A 13,490-nucleotide genomic window follows, 5' to 3' on the forward strand; every position below is an offset into this window, starting at 1 on the left:
TAACCCAATTTGTCCAAGATTATTACTGGAATATCAGAATGTAATATTCAGACAAATTTAATTGACTTAACAGTCAATGAATGATTTAACCTCTCTTTTAACTACAAAATAAACAGATCAAATACAGATATAAATTGTCACTTTAATTATGTTTTAATACTTGGCAACGTCAAATGAAATAAAGACAGTTGTTTTTATAACTGTTCTTAAATTGTACTAGGCCTGTTACTTAATTCATTATTGCCAAATATATCTACATGCACATGCTTTGTAACATAGTTGTCATTTCCCTTGAAAATTACCAATAAAAACATGTCCTACTTGAGTTAATAGAAAAATGTAGCCCTTATGTAAGTCAGGTAGACAATTGAATTAAATTGCCTGATGTGTTATAGTGTTATCAAGTAAATCTGTTATTACCACCAGCTGACATGATTATACCTGTAAACACACCTGTACGACTACCATAATTGATTTTGTTTTTGTCATTAGAGATCACATAGTCAGCCACAGGACCTGAATTATTCAGTAGCAATGTCGCTTCTCTCAATGTACCACTTCAGTATCGCTTGACAAGTTAGTTGAGAAAATGCTGGTTTTATCTGAATGCTGATTGGATTAATGGAATAATCTTTTTGCATATGTGTTGGTAAACAACAAGTTTAGTGAAAGGTATTGTCATAATGTAAGAGTTCCCATTAATATTTTCTCCTTTTTATGAAAAGTGAAAACTGGATCAAATGTATGTACACCTCAGACTACAAATATGGTTGGCTTTGTGCCACCGTATTGTGGCTTGATACCGACTGATTGGTTTATTGTGGCATTGTATACTGAAGTATTTTTGTAAGGCGTGAGTTTATTTTTGTATAGTGTTATATTGTGTATATTAGTTAAAGGCCAATAATAAGCTTGACAAATAATTGTGTTCTCTGTCATCGTAGATAATTCAGATACCTTTATTCATTTACATGTCACAATAAAATTTAAAGATCTTTTATTTAAATATGTGCATAGTCAGGTTTATTCAAGAACTGGTGCTGTATAGTTTGATTAAATTCTTGCTAGACATTGATATATAACCAAAGTAATTGCAAGATGTTTGGTGATATCAACTGTGGTCTGATTCCTGCCTTGTATATAATGTCCATTCAACATAAACTTTAATGGTTATCATAAGGACAGATAAGTATTTTAATTGTTTTTCATCAACAGAATTGTGCTATGGATGAACAAGTTTGCATTGTCTGGTAAAGCGCACCAACAGAGACCAGAAAATGTACAGTGTTAGTAATCAGCGGCCCACGAATCGACCAGGCCTTCATACCCCTCACCAAAACGCACCTGGGGTCTCCACATTGACATCAACAGTGCTTAAAGGACAGTCTACGAGTGCCAGCAAGGTACGCCCACTAAGTCTGGTGAGAGAGTCCCTTCGGAGTAACATCAGTGCTATCAGAGATTCAATCAGGAGCACTGCAAGTTCACAAGGACTTAAAACTCCAATTGACATCGCAGCCCTTCCAGGAGGAAAGACCTCAAGTCTCAAGGATCCAAACGAGGATGTTGTTAGGACTGAGGACTTTGATCAGGAAGATGCAGTGACATCTACATCTAGTTCAACCATTAAAGATCTATTTCAAGATGTAAGTGAAGTTTCTAATTACATGTACTGATAACTGCATGAACCTCATTAATTTCCATACATTACAAAAGTGTGTTAATGTAAAATGCAGTGATTGTTGTAGGTTCTAGTGAATTTAATTTAAATGTCAGAACTAGTAAATTTATGACATTCTAGAATTTGGACTGCATTGTTACATTACAAGTGGAAATATTTAGGTCAAAAGTCAGTGTTTTGGATTTGAAGTCATGAATGATATTTTTAAAAGCACTCAGACTAAACAATATGGCTGCCAGGCATCCATCTTGCATTTTGACAGTTACAGTTTGTAATTGCTAATTCTTTAGAAGAACCAGATATTTAAAATGTCATATGAAGGTAAGCCTTGGTCTCCAGTTGTACATTTTCTTTTTTTGGACTGAGCATCTTGGATTTTGACAATGAATGTTTGCTAATGCGTTTTTTTGAGAAGATCTCACTGGAATTTACACTTACACAATATGTAGGTTCCCGATGGTCCCTAGTTGTGTTTTGTTGATTTTGGGACTGATAGATACACCAAACAGCTGGTAAGTGACCATCTTGAATTTGGGTAGCAATAATTTGTTATCACTATATTTGGAGAAGTACTGATTGATCATCCTTGAAATTTCTTATCTCAGGAATCCAACTTTCCCTAGTTCAGCATTGTCTTTTCTGGGACTGATTAAAAAAACAAAATGGCTGAAAGTCAGCCATCTTTGGCTTTGACAAAAATAGTTTATCACTTCCTGTTAAGTGCTGGAACGATCTTTGTCAACATATTAAGGTTTCTCTTTATGCCTTATATTTTGCTGAGTGTTCAGACCAAATAATAAGATAGAAGAAGAAAGATCAAACTGATGAAGACCTACCCTAATAAACATTTGTATGATTAGTGGGGCCCAAGATCCCTCTGGGATCTCTTGTTTTGTGATGAAAATAGTGGGCACCAAGATGCCTCTGGGATCTCTTGTTTTGTGATGACAATAGTGGACACCATGATCGCTCTGGGATCTCTTGTTTTGTGATGATGATAGTAGACACCAAGATCCCTCTGGGATCTCTTATTTTGTGATGACAATAGTGGGCACCAAGATGCCCCTGGGATCTCTTGTTTTGTGATGATGATAGTAGACACCAAGGTGCCCCTAGGGTCTCTTGTTTTGTGATAATAATAGTGGGCACCAAAATCACTCATATATCTCTCATTTATATGATGATCTACTTAAGTTATGGTTGTAATGTTTTATTGATGACTTGTTTTCAATTTTTTTTTTATCTCTTGAATTTTGTCAGGTTATCAGATTTATTAAAGGTTGGCTAAAGCTTTTTGTTAGAAATTGATATAATGGGTATTTCTATAACTAAGAACGAAAGTTGAGAATGTAAATCCTTTTGTGACTGCTTGACAACATTCAAAGAGGTGTCACACCCTCTATATACCCCTCTATAACTGGAATTTAAAGGAAAGGCCTGAGGAAGTACTCCAGATTTAGTCACACCAACATTCTGGTCAAGTCACTTCAAGTTGTTGACCTTAGCAAGTAAGCTCTCGGTCAATATCTATCTGACCATTCCTTTAAGTTCCAAGTCAATATTTAGACAAACTGCTTTCTCAGAAACAGATTTGGCACTGATAGTTAAAGGGTATATAACACTTTAGAGGAGTTTACAAGTTCAGTGTACTAAAAGTGTTTTTTATTGGCGCCTCAGTTACAGACAACAAAGTGTACTGAGTGAAACATTGACGATTGGCTTTGACTTACCGAGATTTGAAGTGTTAAGACTACTAAGACTGTTTGATAGGAAGCTTACTTTGTGTGTATAACATACATTACCATAATTTCATAATGTATTTTCTTATCATGATTAATAGAAACCTGGACAGGAAGGTTTATTTACCTAAGAAGGATCAGATTGCAAATTAAATGTCCATACCTAACTGTATTGTCCAGCAAAAGAGACTTGGGTCAAAACCATGTTTTTCACCTAGATTAGCTAAGTCACTTAATTAATGCAAGTCCTGCTGATTAAAACCAAATCTTTTAAACTTTAACATCAACTAAATACAAAACTGATTGTCATAGTTACCTTAAGTTTGCCAATATTTCAAAATTCTCACTTACTCAAAAAGATTTTCAAAATTGAAAGGTGCTACTAATGATATGCTATCATTCAATGGCCTGTTCTCCAAAATCTCCAGGAATGTTTACATAAATAAGCAAATGGTTTAAGAGTGTATAAATTACAATAAAATACAAAAAATATGTTATTATACTGTTGCACATACTGCATTAAGAAATACAATAAAATAACACATATTTGCGTGATGTCCAGCCATATTTTGGAGACTGCACATACAAATTTGTGTAGGCTGAGAGCCATATCTGCAATGTTCTAACAGTAGATTTATATTTCAATAAGGGGAGATAACTGAAAGACAGATAGTGTGTAATTAGATAATAGGTGGCCTTAAGTCTGGTAATGTGTATTTCTCCTCTTTACGGACTGAATTAAATACAATGGAGGGTGTGACTTAGTATTTTCTAGTTCTGATTAAGTATTGATTTCATTGTAGGAGATTTTTAATTCGTTCTTGGATTGCTTATAATATCACAGGTAAGATATCATGATTTGAGTCGCAGTGGCTACTGTGTACAATAGATATTAGATCAGTCTTTAATTTTATTTGTTTGTTTTTTTAATTTTCTATTTATTGCTAAATTCTTGTATTCTTAAATGGCTAAACAACATATTTCAAAACCATTCCAGTTAGATCAGTTTAAGCAAATTACGTACCAATAAGCAAACCGTATCTTCCTTAGTATTTGTCCAATATCTATGTACATAGCATGCTTGTTAAATATTAGTTTTGTTCTCAGACACTGAGTAGAAAGCTAAGTTCTATTTTCAGTCCTTTAATTATAAATTTAATCATAAGAGAATATTTTATTGTTCAACCAGGTTTTGCACAGGGCTTGGTAACCTAATAACTCAGGTTAATATCTGTAGACTTACTAATGGCAAGAATTTGTTTTTATGCATTCTTTCAAATAAGGAACTGTTGAAGTATTAAGAAGAATTCTGAATAATCAAAACTCAGAAAATACATTTCAAAAATCTAGTGCCAACACAGATATTTTGTATCTCTTTATACTCACTTTTTTTAAGCTGTTGGTGAATTGCAGTTACAAGTTTCAAAAAATGGATGTTGCTCTCGATTTTTTGTTCTTTCGTATGATTTAACAAGCATTTTCCTTCAGAAATACAAACACTTTATACTGGTAGTATAAAGTGTGAATACGGCACACAATGCTAACGGAAATACAAGAATTGATTTTTGTAAATTGTTGATGTTATACAGTTGTATAGAATTGTGAAGTGGTTTATTTTCTGTGTAAAGCTTTGTGAAGAAAAACAGGCAAGTTTATGTTTGGAAATAACGTAGAAACTCCCTGGTGAAACGCAAATTAATGTCAATCTCAGGTATTCTGCGAAAACAAACAATACTATAAATCATGGGTAAGGAACAGTACTGATAAATCTGACAAATTTACGAATTCCTCGCTGTTAAGAAATAGTGACAAGAAAATGAAAGAAATACACAATTGTTAAGCTGTCATACATGTGGCCACATGCTCACTGTCATCATATCAGGAATATTAATTGGCAGACTATTGGAGCCCTGTTCAGTACATATTTAATGTTTTTATTTACTCGGGAGTAATTTCAATTTCATTAGGTGATGGTTATCAAAAAAAAAAAAAAAAATCCTTCATAATGATGAACACTTGAGGAAACAGGATATTAGTTTATTTATTGAGGTGTGAATTGATGAAGTAAATTATGTCCTATAAAAATGTGATTATCTATAGATGGTCAAAATGATCAAAACAATTTAATTCATGAATAAAAGATAAACGATTGAGAGTGTGAATAGAATCGTGGATAAACAAGTACGCTTCATTTAATTTGATTTGCCAATTCAATTAATCATGTCTGAATGAAGGAATGCTAGCTGCTAGTCTGCAGCTTTAGAAAGGGTGACAAAACCATTTGATTGTAAAATGATAATACTTGTGTACATATGATGAAAATTTAATCAGTTATACATTACCCTTGGTATTCACAGAAGTAGGTTAGATTATAGGGACAAATATATATTGGATGGGTGTTGGTTCAACTACCAAATGTGTGTGCGTGTTGGCTGTAGACAAAATAGAAATCAATTCGTTTGTTTAGAAATTGATAAGTAAACTGTCGGTTTTCATTTCTCTGTACACATTGACATAATGCAAGCACGCTTGTGTACAATTCCATGTGCATGATAACATAGTAATAGTCACCGCCAGTGGCTTCCGTGGAATTATTCCCTGATAAGACTGAAATGTTATGATGGAGGCATTTTAAATGTGACCCAGGCAACTCTTGTTGATGTCTTTACTGATAATTAATTCTATGGAAGGAAATTGAATGAGAAATGCAAATGAGGTGTATCTGTGTGCACAAAATACTGGAAAGGTCATGTGTTGAAGTGTGAGGGGTCAGCTTTGTTCTATATAGCACTACAGCACTTCTGACTGGCATCTACCCAATTTAAATAGGCTTATGTGCCATAAACGTTTTACAGCTCATAAGTACTAGCCTACACTTGGAATTTGGTAAAGATTTATTTTTACAAGAAGTCACCTTTCAGTTCTCAATCTAGATTGTACTGTAAAAAATAATTCAGATTTATTGCTGATTTATGGATGTGAAACACACAATTTCGGATTTATGGAAGTGAAAGTAAACGGTGGGAGTTACACACTGTGGAAAGATTGTGCTTATTGTTTTTTACGTGGATTTTTGAACAATGATTCTTCGGGTACATGTGAACATTCCAAGGTAAGGCAATCTGATTATCGTAAATATGTATGTTGGAATTTATGTTAGAAATCAATTTTATGAATTAAGAAATCAATTTTATGAATTAAGATCGAAGTGCATCCTAACAATAGAATGACCGTAATACTAAAACATAAAAAGACTTCTTATTCTAATTAAGACATCTTATTTCAAGTATGCATTATCATTACAAAATAGTTACATCACAAAGTTCATTTAGTTTTATGGAACAATCTCTAAGAATACCATCATGGTGCTGGGCAAACCTTTTTTCTTTCTATTCATTGTTAATTTGTAGGGAATATATTATTTTTTCACGATAAGATATTAGATACAGACGTTCAATGTAGAGAATTAAAGCTCTTCTCAATGTACAATTTGTAGTGGAAATTGCTGTATAATGGAAATGTATTTTACCTCCCTGATAACTTCCTATACATCATTTGATAAAAACTGATTATTTACTTGAACTTTAATCAGGGTTTAGAAATGGAAATAGTAATGTGACTGATTCATTGTGAGGCAAATTTTGTAATTAAATTGTCTACCTTTAACAATAAGCTGTTTAAAAATATTGGTTGAAGGTAAACACCCAACGTGCCAAATCAATTATGTTCTGTACCTGCTGTTAATTCCTGTGTGACGAGAGAAATTACTTGATTACCCTTGAACTCTGAATTCTTTGTAAAAGCATTTAGAAACACAAGAATACAGCTCTGATTACATTATCAACATCGTTGTTTTCTGTACAGAATGATTTTCACCATAGAAACCAAATTAAATAACATTAGTTTTCAAATCAAACATTTTTTTTATAATCATCAAATATTTCTCTAGATTTTCATTATGACCTAACATAGCTACATTTATTTATTGAAAGTCAGGGCTCCGAGTGTGAGGTTTCATCCACCCAGATTAGCCCAGTGTATGATCAGTCCAGAGGTGTATCTATGGTATGTTGGTGTGTAGTCTTGTGGTCAAGTTTAGATAGACTTTGTCAAGTTTTAGGCGGCTATTATTCAAAATTAGACCAGAAGCAGTGGATGGTTTGGCTGTATGTCTGGTGCTGTATGGTCAGCTGTTACTGCTTTCTAGGCTAGCAGTGATATTCTTTGATGGTAGGTATTTAAGCTACTATAGTAGAACCTTAGTAAACTGCCCAATTATATCAATGTAAAGGACACATCTACAGGTATACAAAAGATAATGGCATGGTAATATGTACTGAAATAACATTGATGAATTCTTCCTAAAGGATGTTTGATTTCTTATCCACTAAAAGGTACCAGCAACACTCAATAAAGTAGCATTTGTTGACCCACTCAGGTTTGCTTGCCTTCTGCCTTCTCTGTCGGCTTCTATATATTTGATCATCATTTCAGTGTTTCACAGTTTGGTCCCCTATTTCTCTGCATCACGATTGACCTCTATGAATGACCTCCTGTGATTGACCTCCTGTGATTGACCTCCTGTGACAATGTATCTTTGACCTTATAAGGCTATACATCTGTAACATTTCTAAACAGGTTTTGACCTGCTATAAAACAGAAACTGCCAATTAAGAATATGTCACTGAAGAAAGATTAGTGGCTGGACAATAGAAATGTAAATAAGATAGATTTGTTGATAAAACACCAGTAATCATCAGTTGCTAAGTTAGGAAATCATTAGAATGATATCTGTTTGACACCATGTTCTGGATGTACAATTCAGTTGTGTTGTTTATATGTAAATATTGTGTATACCTTAACAGTCCAGGATAGCATCAGTGCTGATGTGTACATTAGTTAGTTTCAATTTGCAACACATTGATCCCCCTCCACCCACCTTCTCCACCTTATAATAAAATTTGGTACCTATTCACAAAAATCAGACTATGGAAATATTTTTCAGAAATCTCTAAATAGCAGTGGTGTTCTTTCATGTTATACTCTGATTCACCAAATTATTTATAAATAAGTATAGAGGTCTTTCCTGTACATTTTGAAAATTTTAAATAAGTTTTGGATCAAGACTACCTGATAAGAACGAACATAAATATTGTAGTAATGACTGACAGTGACATGGATCAATTATATATCCTCCCATGTCCCATTGTGTTGGCCCCGACATACTTTTTCCTTTACCTACACCAGACAGGACATGTTGACTCACCACTGACTAACACTGTAAGTTGACCAGACTTAGTATATAACGTTACACTTATATGGTCATGAATCAATTATAACAGTAACATTGATAGCGTTTTACCTCTCTAGGTCAATGATCAGATAACAAACAGAACTATTTGTATTCTTCACACAACTCACAACAAATTAGACAACAATAATTGGGCTGTTTATGAATTTTGTTTAGTAACTTAATATAGTTGATCAGTAGGCCAATGTAAAGACAAAGCATAGAGTACCATAGTCTTATTATGGTAGTAGGTGTGACCTTGACAATGTCGGATGTGCCTACATCTAGTGGTGAATTAGTACTGACTGAACTATCCAACTTAAACAATACTGTGATTTAAATATCATACACTGGGTGTAATGTTATATACCATTCTGGACAACTCAGTTGGTAAACATACTTAAGAGTTTTTATCAAATATTCTGTGTGGTAATTCGCAACTTGATCAGTTGAAATATTCAAAATTTTCATTTGAAATTTTAGTACCGAGAGGCATGTTTTCGATGTACATAGTTTAAATGATTAAATTTGTTTTTAAACAAGCAACACCACTATACTGTAACTGGACATGAATCTAACATAGCTTTAATTGATCATGGTTTCCCTATCTACAACACGTGTACCCAAAGGGTATGAATTTGTGTGCGGGTGATTTGCTGCATGCCTGTGCAGGTTTTTCCCCTAACAGTATTTCGGTTTGTTGATATCGTTCAGAAGATATCATCTTTTATATATGGTGATTTTCTCATTTTCTTTACGTTTAACTTGGCAGCATTTTTTAACTGAAGTAAGAGTATAGGCTCCTGTTAGAAATCCTATAATACCTGTATTTCATCTAGAATAAAACACCCAGTTTTTGATTGCTTGTGTATAGTCTTTTAATAATCAATTATTTGCTGTATAGGCAGTTTAATAAGCTGTATGCTCTCCCATGCATGAAACATTAAATTTCATTCATTGCCTTTTCATGTTAAGATTTACCTGGTGTTCTGATTAAGGTTTTTTTACCTGCAAGGTATAAACAGTTTTTATGTCGTGCCCATGCAAAGATTGCCATGTATACATATTTTCACCTGGATTATATATGTACAAGTTAATCCATTGATATGTGTAATGAAGGTTATATCAATATAGACATGGTATTACAGGGTTGAAGTCAATCATCAATAATGGTCAGCGTGGGTCAGCTGTACCCTGTAATCTTACACAAGAGGCCTGACAGCTGATGTATAATCTATTCTTATTAGAGTTAATTTATCTGTTCCTTAATTTACAATTGTTTATCATTCATTCTATCTCAAATCATCAGTTTGCTGAAAAATTAGGTTTTTCAAATTTTGTCGGGTGGCGCACTTGTAACACACTTGGCTTTCACCTAGCCGTCCGGGGTTCGATTCCCAGAATGGATGTGAAAAGGAATATGGTCAACTGCCCAACCATATGGGTTTTCCCCGGGTACACCGGTTTCCTCCCACAGCAAGACCCCTTGCACACTTTCAGCTGCATGAACAAGAGTGGCTAATATAAGTTTGAAAAACATGTTTCGCAGTCGTTGTAAAATAAATAAAGTTTTTTATTATATGTACAATATAAAAATTTTAACCATTGTTTACTCGGCTTTAATACTGATTTGTTGAAGACCAAAATGGTATCTGACATCTGAATAATGGACAAAGCTTTGGCCCTTTACCCAAAAAGTCAGCCTGCACTTACGCTTACACACATTACCAGAAGAAAACTCTGTTCTAACATCTATCACCAAATGTACAATTATACAATACACAAGCACAGAAGGTGTTAACTTGGTGTAGAAAGATCAAGACCGTTTTATACTATAGAATTTATTCCAGTCATCCATCATGACAATAATTGATCAGAATTGAAATGTCAGCAAACAGAGAACAGAATTGACTTTTTTATTTTCGAGTGCCTCAACCTAGATCATAATCCATTTGATTGTCGACACAAATAAAGATTCACTGTAAGTAAATTTGCCACTTACTGTTTAAATACTTTCACAATAACTTTAGAGTGTTTGCTAACAGGTTCATCTCAAATATTTTCATTTGCCTATATATTTACAGTGTTGTAACATACACTTACTTACAAACAGGTATTTGTTTATATGAAACAATTTCAACACATGCCAACCAAACCCTATCATTTTTCCACCACTGAGAGCTCCATTATATTTTATTTTTAGATACTGTGTACTTTCAAGCCTCTGAGGATCTAGTGTGTCAACTGTGATATGTAAAAATGAAATAAAATTTGCTTCAAAAAGAATCATACTTATATTACAGTTGTTTTTCCACTGATCAGATACAGATTTTTGGGTGAAAAAAGACAAAAAGCAAAATCAATGCTTACTGTTGAATAGTTGTAGGCTTCCAGCTTTGACTCTGTGTATGTAGATACTAGTAGGAATTTACCTTACTTTAGGACCTGTGCTGTTTAATGTCAGTATTATTTTGTAGACTTGATAGCCTGTTATCAGTGATTGTGTAATGGTTCTATGTGGTCCATTACTGTTGGAATGTCACAGCAGTTAAACGCCAGAGATTCATAGTGGACAACAACAATAATATCTAGAGGCCCCCAACCAATACATTTATTTTCGGCTTGACAGTCCATGTAGAAAGGCACTATGTGAGATATGTGTGAAAGGTTTAAAAGTTTTTAGAAAACTGTAGTATAAAGCTTGAGCCTTCTGATAATGCTAAGTCAGGCGAATGTCGTTATGAAATGTACACAGAGAGGAACTTATCTGGGTAAATAGTACAGATTTCTGGGAAAGTTAACACTGTTTGTTAGCTGTGAGGAACACTCAGGAACTGACATAACATTATGGAGCCCGTTGTTAAGCCGATCTATAATTAGTGGAACAGTGGTGGCAAAAATTTCCTCTTCGTAAGTACAATATCACAGCCTATTTTTCTTATTTGTAAATTCTGTCATCAAGTTCTGACATGACACATTAGGAAATAAAAACAAAAGGAGCTTAATATTGCGTAAAAACAAGTTACAAAATGTAATAATCATTCACCTATGTCAGAGTTAAGGCTATATGCTACCTTAAATATGATAACTGTAGTTTACTGCCTTAATTCTCATGCCTTGCTTATTATAATTGACAGATTAATATAAGGTTAAGGTTATAGCCCACAATTGTACCTTACAAATTACGCTGATATGTTTTAGAGTTAAGGGTGTATGCTATCTTACACTTGAATATAAAGTTTTAGAGTAAAGGGTATATGCTATCTTACACTTGAATATAAAGTTTTAGAGTTAAGGGTGTATGCTATCTTACACTTGACTGTAAAGTTTTAGAGTTAAGGGCGTATGCTATCTTACACTTGACTGTAAAGTTTTAGAGTTAAGGGTATATGCTATCTTACACTTGACTGTAAAGTTTTAGAGTAAAGGGTATATGCTATCTTACACTTGAATATAAAGTTTTAGAGTTAAGGGTATATGCTATCTTACACTTGACTATAAAGTTTTAGAGTTAAGGGTATATGCTATCTTACACTTGACTTCAATGATTTATAGTTAAGTTTATATGCTATCTTACACTTGACTGTAATGATTTATAGTTAAGGGTGTATGCTATCTTACACTTGACTATAAAGTTTTAGAGTTAAGGGTGTATGCTATCTTACACTTGACTTTAAAGTTTTAGAGTTAAGGGTATATGCTATCTTACACTTGACTATAAAGTTTTAGAGTTAAGGGTATATGCTATCTTACACTTGACTGTAATGATTTATAGTTAAGGGTGTATGCTTTCATACACTTGACTATAATGATTTATTGTTAAGAGTGTATGCTATCTTACACTTGACTCTAATGATTTATAGTTAAGGGTGTATGCTATCTTAAACTTGACTATAGTTTATGCTAGAATTAATGTTTTAATAATGGAATTTAACACATTTTTAGTTTTACTTTGAACCTCTTTTAGAAAAGACAGAATGCTACATATAAATCAGGTAGAAATACCCCTAACTTATATTCCCCATTTGCATAAGGGTTGGGGGATGTTAGTAGTCAGATTTTTGTGGTCTCCTGTCAATGTAAATGTCAAAGGTATATCTATGTGAGCCACTGCTTACTTTGTTTAATTTCCTATGATATACTGTACTGAACAGTGCCTCATAACATTGTTAATGGTTTCAAAGAGAATATAGCTTTGATTTTCAATGATTATCATAAAAGATATTTTAGTATTTAAATAATTGAATGTAATGTTTAAGTCAATGGTAAAGATTTGTCAAGTCAAAGAATTTGATTTGTTCAAGGTGATTTGATGATATTCTGGTACAGTTCTTCTCTGCTGATAGGCTATGATATACTGAATTCCACAGGCGTTCTGATGATTTAGTTCTGTACAGACTTGCTGTAGATATGGTAAATAAGTTTTATCTGGAGAAGTGGATGTTTAGTCAGGTTTCAAGTAGATGACCCTATAAATCATTAGATGTGAGAGATTTGATGTGATTGAGATATACACTTCTGTTAAACCTTTTGGAACAGACAGATTTATACTTTCACATTAAGCTATAGCATATCTTTTTAAATCTTAGATCTGAAATGTTATGACAGTTTTCCAAGATCACAAAATTTTAAAGTAGTCTTTAAACCATCAGTGATTGACAATTTTGCTTTAATGTGATAGAATGATAACAGTTTAAAGTAATCTGCATTTGTTTGAGCCCATCAAAGGTATTAACTTCTGTAACAGTGTTAAATGCCATTTTAAATGCTCATTTGATGA

The 13,490-nt window shown here is 33.3% G+C and overlaps 1 protein-coding gene across 1 annotated transcript in view; it reads left to right on the forward strand.

Moving 5' to 3' along the window:
* Positions 1 to 1,277: 1,277 nt before the first annotated feature.
* The window catches only part of LOC132553400 (myosin-13-like), an 85,742-nt gene continuing 73,529 nt past the window's right edge, over positions 1,278 to 13,490 (forward strand). The window contains exon 1 of the mRNA XM_060217647.1: positions 1,278 to 1,646. Within this exon, the coding sequence (XP_060073630.1) occupies positions 1,278 to 1,646 (369 nt within the window). The remainder of the gene's footprint in view (positions 1,647 to 13,490) is intronic.

This window comes from Ylistrum balloti, unplaced genomic scaffold (assembly GCF_031769215.1).
Source record: "Ylistrum balloti isolate Yb309-2 unplaced genomic scaffold, AGI_CSIRO_Ybal_v1 Utg370324, whole genome shotgun sequence".
Classification (NCBI taxonomy): Eukaryota; Metazoa; Mollusca; class Bivalvia; order Pectinida; family Pectinidae; genus Ylistrum; species Ylistrum balloti.